This window comes from Anolis carolinensis, chromosome 1 (assembly GCF_035594765.1).
Source record: "Anolis carolinensis isolate JA03-04 chromosome 1, rAnoCar3.1.pri, whole genome shotgun sequence".
In the NCBI taxonomy this organism is placed as follows: Eukaryota; Metazoa; Chordata; class Lepidosauria; order Squamata; family Dactyloidae; genus Anolis; species Anolis carolinensis.
Genome location: NC_085841.1, coordinates 198,441,725 through 198,465,892, shown reverse-complemented (window position 1 = coordinate 198,465,892; position 24,168 = coordinate 198,441,725). Strand labels below are relative to the sequence as shown.

The following is a 24,168-nucleotide window of genomic DNA, read 5'->3' as shown; positions in this document are numbered from 1 at the left end:
CCATGGTATTCTTCTGGGTCGCCTCTCCGGAATGGGTCTTGGGGGCACTGCATTGCAGTGGCTACACTCCTTCCTGGAGGGTCATGCCCAGATGGTGATGCTGTGGAACACCTGCTCAGACCCCTGTCCATTGATCTGTGTGGTCCTGCAAGGTTCCATTCTCTCCCCCATGCTTTTCAACATTTACATGAAACCGCTGGGTGAGGTCATCCAGAGTTTTGGAGTTGGGTGCATCTCTACACAGATGACACTCAACTCTATTACTTATTTCCACTTAATTCCAGGGAAGCTCCTTGGATCCTGAGGCTTAATCCAGATAAGATTATAAGAGGTCCTCCTGGTCAGTTGAAGCTCAGTTGTCAGCGGTGGCTGGGAGGGCCTTTGCACAGTTAAAACTTTGTGCACCAGCTGCGACTGTACCTCAAAAAGCCTGTGACCACTTGGCCACAGTGGTCCATGCCTTAGTAACATCCAGAATGGATTACTGTAATGCGCTCTACGTGGGACTGCCTTTGAAGATGATTTGGACACTGCAGTTAGTGCAAAGCTCAGCAGCCAGATTACTAACCAGGGTGAACTTTAGAGAGCATTCCACGCCCCTCCTAGAGCAGCTCCATTGGCTCCCGACAAGTTTCTGGGTCCAATTCAAAGTGCAGGTCATTACCTATAAAGCCCTATACACTTTGGGTCCAACAGATCTTCGAGATCGCATCTTCTTCTATGAACTGGCACAGGCATTGAGATCTGCTGGAGAGGTCCTTCTTTCGGTCCCACCTCCGTCTTAAGTATGGTTGGTGGGGACAAGAGAGACGGCCTTCTCTATGGTGGCGCCCCGGCTCTGGAATGCCCTCCCCAGAGAGATCAGGCTAACTCCTTCACTCCAAGCCTTCTGTTCCAGCTTAAAGATGTGTTTTTTAAAGCAAGCCTTGATCTTACATAGGTTTGTACGAATTAGTCCGAAGACTTACTGTGGGCATCATGTTGCACTATGCTATGTCAATCAAAATAACTTGTTTTTATCCTGGGGAGATGGTGGTGGAGTAGAAGTAAAGTTTAGTATTATTTATTATTAAATTATTATCAATTCTGCTTAAAAAGTGTCAAAGTCATAAACTACTTCCATCACTCAGGAATCCTCATTAGATGCTTAGAATCTATGAATGGTGGCTATGGAACTTCAATGAGCTCCTGGCTTTCCTTGGTTGCCATTGCTGATGTTTGCAAGGGGAAGGAAGGGGGTAATCCCCTATCCATTTGGGTGGGGGTATCTTCTATCCCAGGGGCACAGAGTCTGGGGAAAACACTCAACCTTATAGGGCCTGCATAGGTATGCCCATAGTGCTATAGTTGTGTAGTGTGAAAGGACCCCAGGGAAGTTTGAAGCACAATAAAGTATAAGGTGCCACAACACTCATTATTTTCTTTGTGTGTGGGTGTATGTAATAAAAGTAGTTTATGTAGCACAAAAGATAGTGTTCCAAGTTGTGATTGGTAAAGCTGCTAGGGTAAAGAATGTCCCAGTCTCCAGTGTTTTGAAAAATGGTTATTTGATAGAGAACAACTGGAGCAGTCTGCACGCTAATGTCTTACCTTGTTGTAATGATAACTGTATGCTGTTTTAGGGTGCTCCTGGTACAGATGGGTCCATGGGTGCTAAAGGGCCAACAGTAAGTAATCAAATCAAACCAACACATATTTATTTGAAAACTATGATTTCCATTCTATATGTATTGTTAACCATATGTGTATATTTTGTAGGGATCTCCAGGTACTTCAGGACCACATGGCTCACCAGGCCCACTTGGTTCTACAGGGCCACAAGGCAGCACAGGACCTCCTGGCATCCGAGGACAAATGGTAACAATGCTTTCGTCATGTTGAGAATGCTGTAAGATCAAGATACTGTTGTCGGTCATGCCAGCATAATACCTGAAGTAACGGAGTCCTGATAAAATGCAGATTCAATTACTGAAGTAAGATTGATTCTAGTCATTCTTACATTCAGGCCTATCATGGCTGAGCCACAGACAGAGAGCCTAGAACCAGAAGAGAGTGATGATGCTAGAAGTGAGAGCTGAAGTCTCTTAGGACTCAAGGGCTGACCTAGATCACGTCCAGACCTTAAGTATACATTTGCATCCAGGAAGAAACTCCTAGTCACGGTTTTGTGGTTCCTAACTGGGGCATAAATACACACATTGGGCCTTGTCAGTTTCACATTATTTGATGTCTCCTTTGTAGGACTGATTTGCTAAAAGAAAAATTTGATAACCTTGAGAAACCACTGGTACATCTACACTATGAAAATATTGCAGTTTAACACCACTTAATGCTATGGAGTTATGGGAGTTGTAGTTCTGCAAGGTCTTTACCTTTCTCTACTGGTGCCTCATCAAATTGTAACTCCCAGGATTCCATAGGATTGAGCCATGACAGTTAAAGTGGTGTCAAACTGCATTAATTCTACAGAGTTGATTATTACATAGAATAACAGTATTTATTACATCTTAGCCTTGAACCAAAAAATATATTAAAATAAGCATGATATCATGGAATTATAGAGTTGAAAGAGACCACAAGGGCCATTCAATCCATCCCACTGACTTATGGTGAGCCATTATTCTAATGGGCACATTAACTCTAGTGTCACTGTACTTTGCCTATTACAACTGCAGTTGTGGTTTTAGGAATATCTTTAGGAATATCTGGGGCCAGTGGTTGTTGAGGGACTTATACTTGACATTCTCTTATGCCATGAACATATTTCTAAAAGAAACAGAAATTGGGCACAGTTCATAGCATTTTTAAAAATGCTGAGTTTTTTGTTTTTTGTTTGGTGGGAGACCAGAAAATAGAGAAATGAAACTCAGGAGGGAGGGAAGAAGGGTTGTAAATCAGCTCTGGTGATGCTTGTACTAGACTGACAAGAAATCTACAAGATTTACAGGTATGGTGGAGGTTCTGGCATCACAGCATTACCTCTTCTATGTCTCTTCCTATGGGAATGCTGCTTAAGAATAGTTTGTGTATAAAATAGCTCAGAAATTATAAGCAATTTTTGTACTCCTTTCTAGAGTATAGGGAAAGCTTAAGTCTCTACATTTATGTGAGTTTGACAAACACAGCATTACTGAACATTGTTTTAATGGACTCTACTTACTTTCAGGGAGACCCAGGTGTGCCAGGTTTTAAAGGAGAAGCAGGCCCCAAGGGAGAACCTGTAAGTCTTCAAAATTCAAACTTGCATATATGTTCTCTTGTATTTCCTCTTATTCGGTTCCATCTTTAGGACATTATATGTTTGACCTGAATGCATAGTCTTTTCTCTTTCCTTTTTTCAGTTGTTGATTTATCCTTTCATTGACTCTTAAAAAAATTAAAGCTAAGGAATGCAGTTCTTATAGGTGTTTGAATAAATATTTTGAAAACAGCATATAGCCAGTCCTCTATTACAGAAAAGAAGTTGTAATTGTGGAGTGCAAAATATAACAACTATTTACTTGAAAATATAATGCTTCCCCTATAATAGTAAAAACTACTTGGATTTTACATGTAGAACAAATACCATGTTTCATCACATAATAGTCACCATCGCATAATAGTCGCACTCCCATTTTTTAGAGTGGCAAAATAGGACTTTTGTCATTCCCCACATAATAGTCACATCCTTTTGGCACTATAGGGAGCTGAGTCAAGCTCCATATCACCAAAAGATAAAGAGTTCAGCAGAAGAGGGGACAGGTGGGCAGATGAACTTGCTCACCCATCTCTCCCTTCCACAGTGATACACCCTCAAAGAGGGGCTTTTTAAATCACGTAATAGTCTCATCCTCCTTCCCCTCCAAAAAGGGGGCAGGGCCGGAGAGAAACTATTACATGATGAAATACAGTATTTCAAAACAGTAACAAATCAAAACATTTCATAACTTACTATACTTTACTAGTGTATTTCATAGTATATATTGCATTTTGTCTATTAGTCAGGATTCCAGAAGACTCAGATTCCAAAATCTAATGGAGTGTGGCTTGAGTTGTATGCAATACCTGCTTGTCATTAAGAAAGCTAATTGGAATTTTTTAAAAATATATATTTTCAAGCTGAAGATGCTGGAATCTGAGAATGCAGAATCTATGAATACAGAGGGATGACTGTAATAAAAATACTTCCCTGCCTCTCCTTATGGATCAGGGAACAACAACAGAATACATTCATATCTAATCAGCTAAAATAACATATTAAATGAATACATATTTAAAAATCAATAAGTACTTTAAATTCATATTTTAAACATTCATAATTTTTTAAAAAATCATGATTTTAAAATCATATGAATTGGGATGCCAAAAGAGACTGGTCATTAATGTTGCTTTAAATCCATGTTTTAAAGCATCTTTAGCCTTTCAGATCACTTCCAGCAAGCTAATCTGGAACTGGCTGAAGCAAAATTCAGTGTGGGTGCTTTTTAAATTCGCATTTTAGAACTGATTCAAAAATCCTGGGACCTGATAGCAGGTCCACACACAGACATGTCAGTCCCAGGATATGGGCCCGTGCCATCCTCACATCCTTCCTCTGTAGCGGATCAAGATGGAGGATAGATGGGGACTTCTGGCGGAAGCTGGTTTTTAAAAATTCACTTTGTTATGTGCTGGACCGTAAATGTGCACATGCAAATATATTAATATAAACACAAGCAGATTCACATGTGCGCATATGAGGTCCAGTGCATAATGGAGGGATTTTTAAAAAACTTCTGTCAGATCTCTCTCTTTAACCTCTTTTTAAGATTATAAAGTTTAAAATAAAGAATTTCAGAGAGTTCTCATTGCTCTGAATTTGTGCTTCCTTTGAACCACCTGTACACCCGTTTGATCAGCTAATCAGCTATTTTGGGCTTTTTAAAAGCACACGTGTGCTGGAGCAGCCTCCACGGGGGGAAGAAAGGAAACCATGTGTTTTGCATAACTGCAGGGATACACAGTCATGCAAAGGTGCACTTTTTTCAGGCTGAATCGGGCTTTAAGTGTACTTTTTAAACACGTGCTTTAAACCTTTTAACCCGATTCCTCCCGCACTTTGGCTAAACATTGTTTAGCCACCACCCCCTTTTAACCCAGTTACTTTTGGTTTTTACAGCATGTGTAGAAGGGCCCTGAGTTAAAAATGCCCTGTCCCAAAAGCAATAGTATGTCAGATCCATTTTGCACTGCCATATAAAATCTGGATTATCTGTGTTGAACTGGATTATATGGCAATGTAGAAGGGGTTTCAGTATTCACTGATGTGCAGGAATTTCTTCCCTTTCCCTTCCTATCTGAGCTCATCATGCCACCTAAACTCTTTCTCTAGAGGGTTTCCAGTCCTTCAAAGTGGGGTGCAGGAGAAGTAATGTTGTCTCCTTTTGGTTCCACTGGTAGAAGCAATTTCATCAAGATCTCATTGGATCCTGCAAAACTGATACAGTGACAGATTGGCTTAGGTGCAGCCAATGAGTGATGAGTGTGTTGACCCAAATCCCAAGTATTTTTCTGGTGATTAATGAAAAATTCACAGCACTAGCATTCATTGGTTTCTTGGCTTATTTCTGTATTTGTTTATTATTATTCTTCTGGACCCCTTAGTGGATGAAGATATTTTAATTATTTAGAATACTTCATCACTCCTTTTCAAGCAATTTACATTAGCATCCTGTTTATCTGGGATTCCTTAGGATGAGCTGAAAGGTAGTGATTCGTTCCACATCAGCTAAAGGGCTTTGATGGCTTTGTCAGTTTTGAGTAGGAATGCAAGCTTTTTTGTATAACATTTTATGTAGTGGTCAATGGCATCCAAGTCAGTAGGATGATTAATTCCCCCTGGGTTTTAGACTGAACTTTAAAGGAGGAATTCAATGTGATGAACATATTTGGTATATGTATTCAGCATCTTAAATGGCTCCTGTAAGTTTTGGACGGAAACTGGAACAGATCTTCAGTGATATTGAAGTCATCATCCACTACTTATTTCCTGTTACTTTTAAATAATATAAATGGTCTTTGTCATTATTTTACAACTAGTGATTATTAGAGTCCACACTATGATACAATCCAGTTCAAAGTAGATAACCTGGATTTTATACAATTGTGCATAAGGGGCCTTAGTTGTGTTAGTGATTTTGTGCCAGGCATGATGTTGATTACCTTTGTCTCCAAAGCAATGGGGAAGGAGATTTCCTCTAGGAAACAGAAGATATGTAGAAAGGAGTAAGAGCTGGTTTTATACTAAACAAACATTTTCTATTCATCTGATACATGATGTATTGGATTTGATTCGCTTCTTTTTAGAATGTTAGTTTATATGGTATATATAAACACAAATAATGGTAATAGAACTAATTAATTCTCATGGCCAGGCCAGTGCAATTGCCTTGTGCTGCTGGTGGTGGTTTTTGGAAACGGTTGGAATTTGTACAAAAAGCAAACAATGCTAAGGAAATACTTGATTTGCTTCCTCAACCTGATGCATTCAAGATGTTTTGGACTCTTTTTTCCCATCAGTATTTTGCCAGAATAACCAGTATGTGGAGAATTAAGAGAGCTGTATTCCAAAATATGTGGATGATAAAGGAGAAAGAGGAATAATTACATGTTTAGATAGATATTTGTATCATCTTTGTGTAAAAATAAGGGTGTATCTACATTGTAGAATGAATGCAGTGTGAGGCCTCTAACTGCCTTGGCTCAATGCTATGGGATCATGGGTGTTGTAGGCTTACAAGGTCTTTAGCTCTTGCAAAACGGAGTCTTCACAAAACTACAAATCCTGGGATTCCATAGTACAGGCAGTGAAAGCGGTGTCACACTGCATTATTTCTAGAGTGTAGAACCAGCTTAAGTTTCTGCATTCATGTGAGTGGAATTGTGACTGTAAATTAAAAATGTTTTTTTTTCCTCCATAGGGTCCACATGGCCCTCAGGGTCCAATTGGTCCTGTTGGTGAAGAAGGGAAAAGGGGTCCTCGTGGTGACCCAGGGTCAGTTGGCCCTCCTGGACCTCTGGGAGAACGGGTAAGAATAGCAGCAATCTCTCAAAACAATGTGTCAGTATTATTTTTCTTGGGTCAGCCTTTAGAAAAAAATCATTTCATTTCTACCTGAAATATCAAATGGTGCCTGTGAAATAAATAGTGCAAAGAGTTGTAGCTAGACTTCTTTCACAATTACAAGTAAAATTCATTGTGGTTAACTATTTTCTAAATGGAAATTATGGTGCATACTTTCTCACTGAAGATGAGAAAATTTGCAATTTTTCAGTATATGCTTAACATTAGCCCCAGTTTACAGACATGTTCATTTGCACATATTGCATAAAGAAGTAATAAATTTAGTTTCCCAATCACTATTTCAAGCAACCGATCAGTGCAACTGCCATTTTTACAACAGAGCTACCACCCTTGGATAGTAAGGAATCATGTAAGACTGTGACTATTTGTATGAATAGTTCTTCCTCTAGCTAGATGCTCAGAATTCTGCCTCCATAGCTACATGGCACCAAAACTCTAATATTCAGAGAGGGAGCAAGCAAGATTTGTATATGAATAAATAGAATATTTAAGAGCAGAAGATCAGGAATATGAAATGAATATGCAAGTCGCATCAAAGCCTGTCAAAGGCACATTCTGGTAAAGGTGTGATGCTTGGTCACAAGGAATGGCTGGATAAGGTTCTATAATGTAGAAATTTGTATGGCTAGGTGTAATAACAGTTGCCTAGTGCTTAAGAAACAAATAGCATTTAGAATTAACTGAAATAGAGGTTTTTTTTTTTTTTAAAAAAATAACAATTGTTAAAATAGGCGTGTAATGTATCACTGCTTTCTGTAGAAATATAAATCTTAATGTTGTGCTCAGTAGTGATTTTTATAACTTACTAAAATAAAATAATAAAATAGTTATTCTTTGACTCCACAGGGTCCTCCTGGAAATCGTGGCTTTCCAGGCTCTGATGGCTTGCCAGGACCAAAGGTAAGTTACTGTGAAGTATCAAGAGTTTCATAAAGCCTGCTCGTAATTGTGTATTTGTATGGAAATTGAAACGAGAGTTAAGGTCAATAGAAATGCTGCCTTGATATAATGGAATTTTGTGACTTATGTAGTCATGTTCCCCTTCCACAGCCAATCCTCATTTTAAATAAACCCCTGTTGTGTTTATTCTACAAAGCTAGTGAGGGAAAGAGGTAATTGGAGATTTAGCTGTACATATGTTTGAGTGTATACAGATTTGTAGTGAAAACCGATCCATTTTATTGTGCTTTTCATTCTGCTTGTTTATGGGCTGATAGGATTCTTTATACTCTAGAAAACAAAACAATCAGAAAGAAATGCTAAGTTGTTTTGAAAAATATCATGTGGACTAAATGTGAACTGATTTATAGTAATCAATTTGACTGCATGTACCCCCTCCTAATTATGTATAAATCTTCACTAATTAATGCCACTTGGATTTCTTTGCAGGGAGCTCAAGGAGAAAGAGGACTGGCAGGAGCTTCTGGTCCTAAAGGAAGCCAAGGGGATCCGGGTCGCACAGGTGAACCTGGACTTCCAGGTGCCAGGGTAAGGACACAATGACACTCTTAAAGTTCATCTGGAGTTGATCAAGATGGCAATATACTGCCTGCTTCTATCCTGCAGCTGTAATAATATGGAGTCCAGACCATCCAGTGGAGCTGAAACTATTTTGGCCCTTCTGGATGATTACCTTACCTTGAATGTTTTCATCACCTCTTCTGGACAGCCATAGAGCTCTGGGAAGGCTCCTGCCCATCACCAGTTGATATCAGCAGAGACCCAGCAAGAGCCAGGAGTCCTCTGGCCAGCAAGGGCCAGGAGTCCTCATGGTCTTCTCCTGCTGGAACAGGAAGGCAACATGGGCCCGATCTCTTCCCTTTCCCCTTCCACCTCTGTTCGCCCCCTCAATGGATTGTCACCTTGACGTGGTGAGGGGGCTTGAGTGTTCCAATGAACCTGAGGGCACAACGACTGGAGTCATGCACTCCTAGGAGTGGCCACAGGGGAGGATCCAGACCAAGAACAATCCAAAGACCCAAAGACCTTAACGGCGGAGCAGGCGGAGGATAACATGGTACATGTTACAATGGCTGTGAAGGCGGAAGAAGGCTGCAACAGACTGAGAAGCCACTCTCGTTGTGTTAATCACACCACTGCTGAGACCTCAATCTGTGAAGACTGTGTGTTGACTGGCCATGCACCGACCGCCACACATTAAAAAAAATCATGCACAGGTGTCTTCCAAGAAATGGAGGACCATCATCCTCGAACTACGAGGGATCGCCTAACTAACCACCTCTGTTCGCAAGAAAAAGGTCATGGTGGTGCTGAGCTGTTCGCACAGTGGATCAGTTCAGATTAGAGCCAGCCTAGCTGTCCACACACACCACAAAGTAAGGGGCTGCTCCAGCCTTTCAACAATTCCAAGCATTATTGCTGCTACAAATTCTTAGACATTTTAGTTCTTTAATTTCAACAATGACAATTCACCAAGTGAACAGCTAAAGAAGTGAGTGAGTGTGTGGGTGTGTGCAAGAGAACCAAGAACCAAGAATGACATATGGATGTGAAATACATTGATTAAAATCTCTTTGGTGCTCTTTGGAAGATAGTTTTGTTCAGCATTGTATATGTGTATCTTAAAATACAAGGAAGAGCAGTGGGTGGTAGCCATTGGCTAAATTACGTAGCAGTATCACGGAAACATTTCAGTTACATTATAAACAAATGTGATATTTTATGGCTCTAGGAATCGGAAAATAAAATTAAAGTGCTGATTAGGAAAAATTAGAAGGTAATGGGGGTTGGGTTCTTGGTTGTGAGGTTAGAGCAATGGTTCTCAGTCTGTGGGTCCCCAGATGTTTTGGCCTTCAACTCCCAGAAATCCTAACAACTGGTAAACTGGCTGGGATTTCTTGGAGTTGTAGGCCAAAAACATCTGGGGACCCATAGGTTCAGAACCACTGGGTTAGAGGGATAAGATATGTTAAGGTACAATAACTGTACAGCCAATTTTGATTTTTCACACGTTTAACGAGTGCTGGCTGTATACTATTTTTGTAAACCTTTTTAGTCTTTTGTTTATCTAGTTTTCTTTTTGATTGTTTGTTTTATTTCCTATATACAGAAACAGAAAAACAACAAACATTTTAAAAGGGGAAAAGATAGATATATTTGTAAAGAATTGGAAATCTTTGAACTGATTTTCATCAGAAAAGGGATAGAAACCTTGCAGTTGTTAGTTTTAAGATTTAGAAAGAAGAGACTGGTGGAAGAAGTGACTGAACAGTTGATAAGAAAAACTGGAGTTATTGTTTAACCAACAGGAAGAAAGTTGAAGTCATTTTCAGAAATATTATTTTAAAAATAACTAAAATTAAATTAATAATGATTCTGAACATCTTATTTTTGTAGGGTCTTACAGGAAATCCAGGTGTTTCTGGCCCAGAGGGGAAATCTGGTCCTTTGGTAAGTAAATGTAGCAATCTATATGTGTTTTAGTCACCTTTGACTTGAAGGGGGTTGGACTGGATGGCCCTTGTAGTCTCTTTCAACTGCATAATTATATGCTTTTAGCTTTTAAATTTTATACAGCAAGCGTGATTCCCAGAGTTGCAGAAAAGAATTATCTCACTATAAAACCTATATTTTCCTCTTTTGTTTTATTTTATTAAGAACGTAATGTGAAAACTCACAACTAGTTTTTCTGTGTAGATCAATTATTTATTTCAGTTTGTTGTTTGTCTGAAGGTGAAATCTTGTTAAAACCAATTTCATTCACATTCTCTGTTGAGATCAGCTTCAAGGTTAAAAGTTAAAAAGTGCTATAAATTCATTAAATAAAACATGTACTAAAAGCTGTCAAGATGGCGGAATTTGTCCCCCAGATATTCTGAACTGTAGATCCCATATTGCCATACCTTGGGAAAAAATTGGTCGGTGTAGTAACAGTTTTTAGAAAAGGACATGAAAAAAGGATGCAGTTTGGTTGGACATGTCATTGGCTTTTAACCATGTCTTTCAGTGCTAGATACAAGCAATTAGGGAAGGCTCTTGTTTTCATGCTATCAAATCAACTGACTAACCACTGTGGCAAACAGAATGCTTTACTAGTTCTGAATGCTTTATTCTACATTGCCATATAATCCCGTTCCTGATCCCTGATTATGTGCTGTGATCAGCAGTGTAGATCCAGCCTTAGATCCTTTTCCTCCACCATACATACTGGCAGGAAAATTCTGGGTAACTGATCACAAAAGTGACTTCTCCAAGTTTTTGATTCAGATGTAAATAGGAGACCTCCTTTGAGTAAGTGTTACACATAAAGTTTATGATTTCTGTAGTTCCAAACCCACGATTTTTATGTAATCCATTTTCAAATAACAGATATTATCTGGACCACAGTTTGTGTGGATGAATGTATTTAGACAAGCATGTTACAAAATATTTCCCACACAAAATCGGATTCATGTCTAGTAAAGGAAAAGAAATTACATCCTTGGAGACAAAAAAAACTGCATTGCTCAGCAATGGTGTAGCAATAAATTTTGCATTGCAGATGTTCATCTTGACAGCCTCCCATAGGACAGCTAGAAATGTTATTTTCCCTGCACCAGGGATAAACAGTTTATCTCAAAGTCAGTGAATGAGTTCTACTTAGTTTAATCTCTATAAGGAAGATGCCTTTGGTCAAGCTCATGTCTAAAGTGTCATTCAAAATCAAACCAAAATCAAAGTACTTTGCAATCCAGCAGGGATCGTTCACAAATGTATACTGATGGTGGAAAAATGCAGGTTATCAAGAGCTGCTCTGAGCATTGCAGATAGGCACTGAGAATTCAGGAAAGGCAAAGTACATTGCTGTCTTTCCTAAAGAGAAAGTCCAGGCATTTGAAACCTGTAAGCCCTGGCTCCTGTTACTTGGCAGGTGGTAGAAATACTTGAAGATGTCACCACAGTAATGCTTATAACTATATATACAGTGTTGAGGAGAGACAGAGTGGTGTAGTGGGTTGAGCATTGGACTATGACTCTGAAGATCAATGTATGAATCCCTTCTTGGCCATGGAAACCCACTGGGTGACCTTGGACTAGCCACACTCTCTCAGCCTAAGAGAAAGACCTCCTTTGAACAAAATCTTGCCCCAAAAATCTGTGATAGGTTCATCTTAGGATCACCATTAGTTGAAATGACTTGAAGGCACACAACAACAATGTAGTGCTATGAATGGGGAAAAACTAACCCGATCTTGTAGTCTATCCTTGACAGCTGTGACCTAGGCTGAGGCGAGAGTATATCAAAGTTGTAAATAAGTCTAATAGAATACCTAGATCTATCACTTCTGCTATACTCTCTGCCCATTGATTTGCACAATGGTTCTGAAATCAAATTAGACATGCTTATACACAGGAGAATAGTCAAGTTGGACCAAATATTAGTAATTTCAGCTTTAAATGCTTGGTGATTTTCACAGGGTGCTCCAGGAGAAGATGGTCGACCGGGCCCAGCAGGACCAATAGGAATCAGAGGCCAGCCAGGCAGCATGGGTCTCCCTGGGCCAAAAGGCATTAGTGTAAGAATAATTTCATCCCATTTGTCAAATTGACTATATTCCATTTTGGCATGATAATGCAAGATGAATATTTTTTTTAATTCCTGCAAATTAGGGTGATCCAGGGAAGGCAGGTGAGGCTGGCAATGCTGGTGTCCCAGGACAAAGAGTAAGTATCCTGGTACTGTTATTTTTTAATGTTGTCTAAGGACCACAATATTTCTTACTTGGCTGCATACTCTCTTCTGTTTACTAAACCGCTTATCTTTTATTGTGACATCCTAGGGTGCTCCTGGTAAAGATGGTGAAGTTGGCCCTTCTGGTCCAGTTGGTCCTCCCGTAAGTAATCATGCAAATGTATTTATTCATTACCCCTTTAAATCACCCATGAACCAGCCATCTTTGGGTTGTATTACAACATTAAAGCAATGACTAGTGAAAGGAGAACAATATAAAAACAGCAGCAAGGAAGTAAGGCATAGGTAACCCACAAAATCAAATCAAACCAGTAGTCTAAGGGTGGATCTACACTGCCCTATATCCCAGGATCAGGTTCCAGATTATCTGCTTTAAACTGGATTATTTGAGTCTACATTGCCAGATAATCTGGGGTAAGCAGATAACCTGAAATCAAATCCTGGGATATAGAGCAGTGTGGATCCAGTCTACAATGCTTGTGAGAAGACAACTTTCACTGAGGTACAAAACTGGAACATATACCATCATAAACTGAATGCAACCCTATATTGCTCATTTATTTGGGTATTGAAACATGCCTAAATCCCGGTTCCTCTCAGGATTTAGGCCAGATAGAGGGCCGAAATCCTGCAATTTTGCTGGGTGTGACGGTGGCTAAATATCCTCCAGGAGAGATAGACCCAGCAGGGCATCTAGCCAGCCCCCAGCTCTCCTGTTTTGCCTCAAAACATACTGGACAGGCCTGCAAATGGAAAATCCATCTTTCCCTCTCCAAAGTTTATGTTGTGTCATTTTGATGCAACAGCAGCTCTGTAGAATAGGCCTGGTTTCATTAGTGGAGATTGACTCTCGGGATCGTGGGAGGCGATCTCAAGCATCAATCTCTACAGGGTCCACACCTGCAAAGGTCCAGACCTTATTGAAAGATCCAGATCTTTGCAAGTGTTTTTTTAACTGTAAATTAATCTGGAAACCCAGGTTTACTCTGGGTTAACCTGCATTATCCTGAGGTATCGTTTGGATGCCTCAGGCTAATCCTGAACCCATCACAGGTTTTGGGCATGTGTCAAAAGGCTCTCAGTGGGAATCCATCTGATTACACATTTATAGGCTTGTACTATAAAAATATTTAAAAAACAAAGTCCTCACTTCTTGAAACACTCAAAAAGATGTGCTCATTTTCAGTTCTGTGTAGAAGAAGAAGGCTTTTCTGCAGTGTCCAGATGTCTCATTTTATTCCCATTTTGATTAACTGACATGTCAACAATGTATTTGGCAGAAAACATTTATTTTAAAGAAATGGTTCTCTACCTTTGTTTTAACAGTTGCAAATGACTGGATTCACATAGGTGAGAATGAAAGATAAATGGAAGTATCACTGGACCAAATTAATGACTAATGTATTTCTTTCTGATTTGTATCACTGGACAAATTGTTTATAAGCTGTAGTAAAATAAGCTCAAAAAAAAAGGATAACTCATTCCTGTTATCAGCTTAGCCAGAGAAAGAATGTGAAGATGCAAACTGACAGGGTACTGTAGTAAACAACTATTTTGTTTCTTAGGGACCAGCAGGAGAAAGAGGAGAACAAGGCCCCCCAGGTCCTACAGGCTTTCAAGTAAGTATGATACAGTTTTATTTTTAGCTTAACATATCCCATGCTATGGGCATTTTGTTTCATGTTGCATTCAAAATCCAGTAAATTATCTATTAAAATAGGAACAAAGTAGATGGCAAAAACCCTTTCCTTACTTATTCCCAGTCACTTCCAAGCAATGGTATCTGGCAGCTTCTGTTATTTGGGCAATGAATCTATTCTGGATTTTATTCCAAATGTTAATTATCAAAAGTGTTGAGCTCATATTTGGGATTTGGTTCAGCATCTTTTAAAGTTCAGAAAAGATTTGCTGCCTCATTAGCATTATTCCTAATAATATTCCCAAAATGAAAGAATATGTGTTGAAGAGTTTTCATTAAGAGTATTTCAATGCCCCGCATTACTTGAATTTTGTATGTAGAGGTAGAAAGGAATGATATAGAATATAAGCAAAGTTTCTTGTCCTGGATGAAGAAGGGTGTTTTTGACTTGTTGAGAAACACCTTTGAAAAACTGTTAACCATCACGAGTTGTTGTTTTTTTTTTTGTTTGAAGCAAAATCAAGAAGACCAATATTTCATTTCAGCTATTTTTGTTATAAACCATTGTGTTTTGTGCAAAATAAAATTTTACGTAAAAATTGTATTTTCTGGAAAAAAATTCTGCAAAATGTAATCTTGTTTGCACAAACTAAATTTTCACCAAAAAGTTCCCAAATGTGAAAAGTCTTCAAAAATGTGTGGAAAACTCTCATGCTGCCACCTATTAGGGAGAAAAAGTTTGAAGATGGAATCTTGATGAATAATAAATATTGCAATGGGATATAGGAAAGGAAATTGCCTTGAGATACGTAGGATTTCACATCAGGGTAGCCAATCAGTTAAAACTTTGCCAAAATAAGTGGCTTTTCTTTCTTCTTCCACGAAACAGAATCAAATTAGCCTAAGTAAACAAGTATGCTTCAATTACAGGCCAACCGATTAAAGCACAGTCCATCTGATTATCTTAGAGTAACCTACTAGAGTACAGAAATGATTAAACTAATTAAAATCCACAGCCCTGCAATAAAATTCTAGCTGTTATATCCTTTCGTGGATGAGGTTGTTAATCAAAATGGACAATCAATAGGTTCTTCAACCTAACATGTAATGGGAGTCCCGTGAGACTATTAGTGTGTGCATATATAATTTTGTGTTCCTGTTACTAATGAGGTTCCGTGTTATATTTAATATAACAGCACTTGATATTCCCTGGCAAATTTCCTTCCAACTACTAGCCAGACCTACCCCTACTTAGCTTCTGAGATCAGATGGGATTTAGTACCTCCAGAGCATTTAGGGAGCTCCACATAAAATGCCAGGGACATAATATTTCCAGAATGTTTTTATATATGTCCTAACGTTTCTACTTATTTTTTCCTTTGCAGGGCTTACCTGGTCCTCCGGGACCTCCAGGGGAGGGAGGAAAGCCAGGTGACCAGGTAATGGCTTTATAATGTGTTGTTTACAGGCACTGTTTGTTTGATGAGATTCTTTTGTCATTCACTGGTTGCTTGTAGTGTCTGGCATTTCTAACAATATAATGGTGTCATGTCTCCGCAATGGCTTTTTCCAGAAGGAGCTGGGCCTCTGAGACAAACTATAGAGTAATGAGAAGACTGAGGCTGGGTGATTGCTGAGGTAGAAAATGCTGGGAACAGCTGGCCTCCTCTTCCCGACTTGATCACTGATGCTAGCCTGCTGCCTTTGAATGCAGTAGAAGATGATCAGATATTACTAGTCATTAAGAAAGTTTGAACTATCAGTTCAACTGGATTTTGTGCATGGAGCAAGGAGGCAAGGGTACCATTTTGCTCTTTACCTGGTATCCATATTACCCATGTATTCCATTAATTGTTTATGAAGTAGTAAGATTTTTTCTTTATTATTTCAGGACATCTCAGGGATTTTCCATAGTCCTTTTCCCCAAATGCCATCCCCATAAGAGGGCTTTTTTTTTAAGAGGAAGAATGGAACCATGTGTAAATCACTCTTGGCTCCACTATACTCTAGTATATATTTTAAATGCTGGTTCCTCTCGGGATTTAGGTCTATCTTGAAAGGCCCTTGACCTGCACAAAAATAGAGAAGCTGTACATGTAGTCTGCAGCCATTATTATTACTGTGCTTTCAGCTGATTGTGGAGGCACAATACTTCAGCAACCGCAAATAACTATATCATGGATTTTTCCCTTGTGGAATTGACTATCATAAAAAAATTATGAAGCCTAGGGGTCTGTCGATGTCTTTTTTCTTTGATAGTTAAATGAAGCCTAGAAGCTCAGAGGAATTACCTTTGACTATTTTGGGACAAACCATAGGATAGGGTACAATACTACCTGTTTGATGACCATTTGAAACAGAAAGCTAGAACTAAAGAGATATTGCTCTAATCTGACTGGTCACTTTTATGCCTATCTTCACTGATATTATATTTGATTGAGGAGACTGTTTCTGGGAAGTAGCTAAGGATATTTTAATATTTAGTCAAACTGTCTGATGATTTTGGGGACATATGTATCACAATGCTCCCCATGCTTTCCGGTCCAAGTGAATGACAGACACTCAAAATACAGAAAGATCCTAATGTAACCATATTAAAATGTCATCCTCCATACTGGAAATAGTTTTGGAGACTAGATGTTGAATTTATAACATATTTCACAGTAGTCACATTTAAAGGCATGTTTAATATTTATAGTCCTGCCATCATATCGCTGTTAGTCCCAGCTTCTGCCAACCTAGCAGTTCGAAAACATGCAAATGTGAGTAGATCAATAGGTACCCCTCCAGTGGGAAGGTAACGGTGCTCTATTCAGTCATGCCGGCCACATGACCTTGGAGGTGTCTGCGGACAACGCTGGCTCTTCGGCTTAGAAATTGAGATGAGCACCAACCCCCAGAGTCTGACATGACTTGACTTAATGTCAGGGGAAAACCTTTATCTTTATCTATGTGACAACTCTTTTTAAAGGGCTTACACAATTTGTCTAATTCCTGTGCTTTTGAACCTTCAGATGAAAGAGAGCACTGTGAGATAAACCCACAGGTGTATCTTTGCTATTATTGTAAAATGTAAATCACATTTGGAGGTGGTGTGGCCATCCAGATGTTTTTCATTGTAGGTCTTATTAGCTCTAGGCAACATAATCAATACTGAGGATTGATGGGAGCAGCTGTCCAACAACTTCTGAAGCACCAGACATTTTCCACTCTTGATTTAAAGGAAATCTAAAAAGCAAGATCTAAGCAAGAAAAGCCAATACCTCCTCTTTTTTTCTGGACTATGTTTTTCAAAAATTCTCCACAAGCAATACCAATTCAAAATGACATGTTTGCAGTCACACTAATAAGTATTTCCTTTTAGTCTTCTGTATGTGGAATCTATTATAGTTAGTAATGATTTCTTTCTCCTCTTTTCCATTCAGGGTGTTCCCGGAGATGGTGGAGCCCCAGGTCCTTTAGGTCCAAGGGTAAGATTGGTCTTTTTATGCAGGCATATCACTGCAGATTTCTATATTTTCTTCTAATTCTAAAGTTGGATTGGAAACAATCTCATAAAGTGAAATTGCACACTCCAGAAACTCTAGATTGATACATTTCACACACCAGAATTTAAAAATTATTGTGAAGTCTGGCCTCCTTAGATATTACTTCTCGTTTCCAATGCATTATTTTTGGCAACAGCTTATCTGAAAACTAGCTTCTTTAAACTTCAAGTCCATTCATTAGGAATCTTTTCAATCTTGAATTTTTCATTTCATTTTCTTGGAGTGCATTGCATTTCCAGTTGGTTTCTATTCGTATATATGCTTATGTTCTTATGTTCTTGCCACATTTACTTCCCTATTCTTTCTGGAGCTGAGAATGTAGATGGTATTACCAAAACAATTTCCTTTTCAGCATTGGCAAGGCTTAGCCCTTTTTACCTTTAAAAATGAAAGTACAAAAAAATGTCCTTTATTAAATTTGTGATTTATTTGGTGTTCTGTACCTTGCGGTTCATTCACAAGAGTTTGTAAATCATCTCTTGCCTCTTTCATTCCAGGGTGAACGTGGCAATCCAGGTGAGAGAGGAAACCCAGGAACATCTGGAATGCCAGGAGAAAAGGGTATGGCTGGAGGCCAAGGCCCTGATGGTCCAAAGGTGAATAATACATACACAGAAAATTGCAGAACCATGTAACATAAGCATGACTATAAACTCAGTTCAGCAGATAGCAGTGGTTCTCAACCTGGGGTCCCCAGATGTTTTTGGCCTTCAACTCCCAGAAATCCTAACAGCTGGTAAACTGGCTGGGATTTATGGGAGTTGTGGGCTAAAAACATCTGTGAACTGCAGGTTGTGAACCACTGGCTTATAGGAAGCTAAATAACTTATAATCCGTTAGTCAAAAATGAACAAGACCCAAACAGAATGCAATTCATATGTTTTTCTGTAAAATGGGAGCCAAGTGATAATCTTGTCACATTTATGTGAGGGAATAAGCAAGACAAGGATACAAATGAAACATTAAATTACCACTTAATTTGAGTCTGCAATACTTTATCAGGCTTGTTGATGACAGGGTGGCTTGGAAGTCTTTCATTCATGGACACACCATAACTCAAAGTTAACTTGATGTCAGTTAATGCGAAATGAAAAATTCATTCAGGGCACTTTCCCTTCATATTACTTTCACTGTTCTACTGGGATATTTTGAGTATTTCCTGCCTGTCCATTGACTTCTATTTGAATAGGTTTGAATAGGTCCATAAAAGCTGTCATCTTACATTTTTAAAATTTAAAAAACCCTGTCCATTCATCATATATACCTTTGTTATTCTTCACAGCATATTTATAGCCTAAATAATAAAAAGAAGACACCCTGTTTGATTACTATGACTAATTGTTATTCACTGTAAGTAAATGAATTCATGCACATGCAGATATCTTAATGTAAATACAAGCAGATTTGCATATGTGCATATGAGGTCTAGCACATAACAGAGTGATTTTTAAAAAAGCACTTCTGCTGAATCTCTCTCTTCACTCAATTGTTAATTCAAGCTCTTTTTAATATTATAATGTTTAAAAGGAAGAGTTTCAGAGAGTTCTAATTGTTTTCCAGTTGTGCTTCCCTTGAGCCACTGGTCAGCTGATCAGCTGTTTTTGGCTTTTAAAATGTGCATGTGCACTGGAGCAGTTCACACAGGGGGAAGGGAAGGAAAGCATGTATTTTGCATGATTGTAGCTATATTGCAGTGTTAAATTATATGTCTTGGGAGAAATCTACCAATGGTCATAATTTGAGACTGATTTCCCTTCCCTTCCTAAATATAAACCAAAAGGTCATTATTTATTTGATAAATGTATATAACAGACTGGTGTGAAAATATTTGACAAGAACAGCTTTGTAAAATTTGAGATTCATCTGCCCAGAAACTGCTCACCCACCACACACTGTAGCTTTCTGTTTATGTAGTATCAAAAGGTAGTCAGAGGCTGGATGTACACTGCCATATAATCAAGATCATCTGATTTGAACTGGATCATATGAGTCTATACTGTCACATAATCCAGTTCAAAGCAGATAACCTGGATGTTATACGGCAGTGTAGATGGGGCCAGACTGAGATTTTATTCATCCTTGATGGCTGCTGGCTTTGTTTTCTTCTTATTTGGTCATACATTGGGAAGCCTGCAGTTTATCTAGTGTGAAAAGACATACAAGAGTGTATTTGAGAATTGTTTCATGACCATTGCTGAAGTTTGTTTAGGGCATCCACAGAAGGAATATCAAAAAGTGGTCTTCCTTCCGTCCTACCAAGTTGTTTCAGATGTTCCATTCTATGTTTCCTGTTATCAATGAAGGAAAAATAACATTTTCTTTTTTTCAAATGAAGGGAAATCCAGGCCCTTCTGGAACTTCAGGGGACCAAGGGCCTCCAGGTCTTCAGGGAATGCCAGGAGAGAGAGGCATTGCGGGAACTCCTGGTCCCAAAGGGGATAGGGTAAGCTTTGGGTCTTTGCCAACATCTATCTTTTAATTTGAAAGTAGAAAGTAGTTGTCTTTCCATAAGATCTCAACTGCTTATTATTTTGTAAATAATATTTTACATTTTCCATCCGAGAAAGTAGACTTAGTCCATGAAAGCTTATGCTACAAGCTTTGTTTTCTCAGTATTTAAGGTGCTGCAACATCCCTTTGCATACTAATATTTCCAACTAATATAGCAATGTCTTTGAGTTTTAAATGTTGTTATTCTTTTCTTAGGGCAGTATAGGAGAAAAGGGAAGTGAAGGTACAGCTGGCAATGATGGTGCAAGAGTGAGTCAATTTACTGTTTTTGTGTTCTTTTTATAATAAATGTAAAATATAAGTTTAAAATGGGTTTTATGATGGAAAACATGTGCAAATATAAAGTATAAAATTAAATCAAAACAATAATGACAAGGCACTGAAATTATAGTCTTATAGCAAGCTTTTACAAGATAACTCTAGTTATCTAAAGCCCTCTATAATAATTAGATATAACATTAATATTTTACTCGTGAGAAGTTTTCTTAACTTCTTCCAACAATCTTACTAAACAAACCCATGATACTGACAATTAATATTTTCTATGATCAAAGAAAATTATGTTTTATAAAAGATCAAAGGCCTACAGATTCCTAGTCTGAAAGAATAATGGCAATGTCAGTTGCATACCATCAAAGACAGATACCAACATATTTTGACCAAGAGTCTTTCATTTCTGGCTTCTTTAGGCTATGATCTGTCTGATGTTAGAAATTAAGTGTGCAATTTGAAGATGTCCATCACTGTAATGCCAGAATGAATTTTTGATCTGTCAAGGCCCTTTCTTCTTTTCAGATCTAGCCTACAAATTTAGGTATGCTTAAATCCATTGAAAACAGTGGGTTGAAATGTGCCCAGATTGTATATTGTATGTTGTGTTATGAATGAAGAAAGGAATTTCAGAGTTTTTAAAAATGTGTGCTCAAAATCAGGCAAAAGTGATCAATTGTACAATTCTGGAGACCAGATTTATCTGGCTCACTTTGTTTGCATCCAAGTGATGGAGAGCCTAAAGCAGTGAGCACAATAGTGTTTCTCTTTCCCAGGAGTCATTGCAATGCTTGGGGTTACTGGCCTATACTGGCCTATAGCCTGTGTGACTGCAGGGAGCAAAACAGGTTGACTTGGCTGGTGAAGTTTTCAGTCTGGTCCACCTATTTGACATATAAGTGCTATTCTGGGATTGGGTTCCTCATTTAGCAGTTTGGGCATGGGGCCAGATAAAAACGGGGTCCCTTTAAGGTTCCATCAGATTGGAGGCAAATGTAGTATGGTCAGCACAGGGACATGGTCCAGCCTTAGCATCAGATCAGATGTCTTGTGCCCATGTGGGATCCCATGCTATCACTCTCTGAAATCCCTATGATAAGTGGGCTACAAGATGTGGGTATGATCAATCAATACTCAGATCAGCAATGTTGGTACCACAAAAGAACTTCTAAGGATGGGTCTACACTGCCATATAATACAGATTATCAAAGCAGATAATCCACTTTATCTGATTTGAACTGGATTATATGAGTCTACACTGACATATAATTCAGTTCAAAGCAGAGAATCAGGATTTTATATGGCAGCGTAGATTAAACCTTAGCTGAAACCAATAAAAGTCATGCCCTGATTTCGTTTTTTGATGCATTGTGTCATCTTTGATGCACGCTGCCTCCTTAGCCACTGAGGGAAGAAAATAAATATTTAAATGAATCCTTCTGATCATTCACATCTCTAAATGCAATGTAATTTTGTTTCACAGGGTCTTCCAGGTCCATTAGGCCCAGGCGGCCCTGCAGGTCCTGCTGGCGAAAAGGTAAAAAATGGAACTTGTTAATCATGTTAACCTTGGGGAAGGCTATATGTATGTATGTATGTATATATACATATGATAACATGTTGCAACATTTCTTTAAAGGGGGAACCTGGCCCTCGAGGTTTAGTTGGCCCTGCAGGCTCTCGAGGAAATCCTGTAAGTATTTTTTCTCATAATTAATATTTTGGTAAATGGTCAACAATTATTTTTCTTTCACATGATATGCTTCTCACTTTGCTTTCCTTTTTCATCCTTTTAACAAAGCTCTCTTCTTGAATTTTGCAAAATGGCACAACTGTTTAAACCTTCATCATATATTAGGAAGGTAGCCAAGTCAATACTGTACACACGCACACACACACACACACACACTAAACAGACTATATTTCATCAATTTTAGAACAGCGAGACAAGTTGCTTTGCCTAGGCTCCATATATTCCAATAATATAATTATGAGTAATCAATTAATCATTAAGCTCTATACTTTAACATGATTCTAAGTGCTTGGGGATGCTCAGATTCTCTTTATACCTGGTTTGAAAGATTGCCGATTGAGGATCCAATGAGTTGGTCAAAATTAAAGTATGCATGAGCCATGTTGATTGAATCCATTATATTATTGAATTGGTTATAGTACCGTATCCATCAATAACATTAAGATTTCAAGAAGTAAAGTGCTGTCAGCCAGAACTTGCAAGAACTCCTGGAAGAGTCAGACAGGCAAAATCTTTTATTCTCCTCCCCATGCTGAAAGGAAGACAAAAGAATGAAGTGCTCTCTCAATTTTGTTTCTACTACTCCTTCCTATAGGTAGGAGTGTTTCCATACTCTGTTTTCCTCCATGCACCTTTGCTGGAGATTGCCCAGCCAGAAGGGGAAGGCGAACCTTTGCAAAGTGAGCTCCACATTCTTCTTAGTGTAAATCCAGACAGTAGGAATAACTCCTCCTGTGCTGCATGCATTAGGACAATGTACCTGTTTTAACATGGTCAGCATATTTGATCTAGAATCACCTACAAATTTAATGTTCTCAGTATTGATGAGATGTGTAAGCTGGGAGCTTGCCTTTACTATTAGTATTTCTTAAGAAGGAAATGTAGGTGGAGAATATAATCAGCCTACTTTCCTAACACATCAGCATTTGATTCATTCATGTTTAATAGAAGTACATGCACAGAATTTCCAAACTATGGATTTCCAGGGTTTTTGGATGTCAATTTGCAGAATCACTGATCATTCGTGAAAGCAGTTGAGAGTTCTTGGAGGTAAAGTCCAAAACAGTGGAAGACTAAAGTTTGCGAATCGCTGCACTAGAGCATTATGAAACAAATTCTAAATATCAGTTTAAACTTTTTCTTTTCCCTTCTCCACTGCTTAGGGCTCTCGTGGTGAAAATGGTCCGACGGGGCCAGTTGGCTTTGCTGGTCCTCCGGTATGTTATTGCTCTTAAATCAAAGAAAGTTCATTTGATCACTGCTTGTCATTTATATTTACATTCCCTGCCACAAAGTAAGTTATCAAAAACTGCTTTTAGAAATTATTCAGAAACGTCATATACAGGGAATTATTATTTTTTATCAGTAATAAGGGGAAGGGTTTGGAGTTTTATTGCTGATAAGGAAGTCTGAGTGATCTGCATGGATCCATTTTTTTTTGTTGAAACATACACTTTGATTTGATAGGGACTGGATAATGCCGTATTTTGGCATGTAGCTTAAATTCATATCAAAGTTTGCAAATACATGAAGAAACTGGATCTAAAGAGAAGAATAGAATTTAGAGCTATCTAAACTTAGTCATAACTATGTTGCAAAATATGAGGGTGCTGTAATATACTGTATTATCCATTAATTAACTTGACTGCAGTC

General features: G+C 38.5%; 1 protein-coding gene across 1 annotated transcript in view; it reads left to right on the top strand.

Annotated features, from left to right (window-relative positions):
* col5a2 (collagen type V alpha 2 chain) overlaps positions 1 to 24,168 on the top strand; it is a 200,118-nt gene that overhangs the window by 149,851 nt on the left and 26,099 nt on the right. Inside the window, exons 20-38 of the mRNA XM_008117582.3 lie at positions 1,623 to 1,667; positions 1,759 to 1,857; positions 3,167 to 3,220; positions 6,939 to 7,046; positions 7,949 to 8,002; positions 8,492 to 8,590; positions 10,460 to 10,513; positions 12,520 to 12,618; positions 12,713 to 12,766; positions 12,883 to 12,936; positions 14,360 to 14,413; positions 15,819 to 15,872; positions 17,859 to 17,903; positions 18,479 to 18,577; positions 20,317 to 20,424; positions 20,688 to 20,741; positions 22,246 to 22,299; positions 22,402 to 22,455; positions 23,679 to 23,732. Coding sequence (XP_008115789.3) covers positions 1,623 to 1,667; positions 1,759 to 1,857; positions 3,167 to 3,220; positions 6,939 to 7,046; positions 7,949 to 8,002; positions 8,492 to 8,590; positions 10,460 to 10,513; positions 12,520 to 12,618; positions 12,713 to 12,766; positions 12,883 to 12,936; positions 14,360 to 14,413; positions 15,819 to 15,872; positions 17,859 to 17,903; positions 18,479 to 18,577; positions 20,317 to 20,424; positions 20,688 to 20,741; positions 22,246 to 22,299; positions 22,402 to 22,455; positions 23,679 to 23,732 — 1,296 coding nt within the window. The remainder of the gene's footprint in view (positions 1 to 1,622; positions 1,668 to 1,758; positions 1,858 to 3,166; positions 3,221 to 6,938; positions 7,047 to 7,948; positions 8,003 to 8,491; positions 8,591 to 10,459; positions 10,514 to 12,519; positions 12,619 to 12,712; positions 12,767 to 12,882; positions 12,937 to 14,359; positions 14,414 to 15,818; positions 15,873 to 17,858; positions 17,904 to 18,478; positions 18,578 to 20,316; positions 20,425 to 20,687; positions 20,742 to 22,245; positions 22,300 to 22,401; positions 22,456 to 23,678; positions 23,733 to 24,168) is intronic.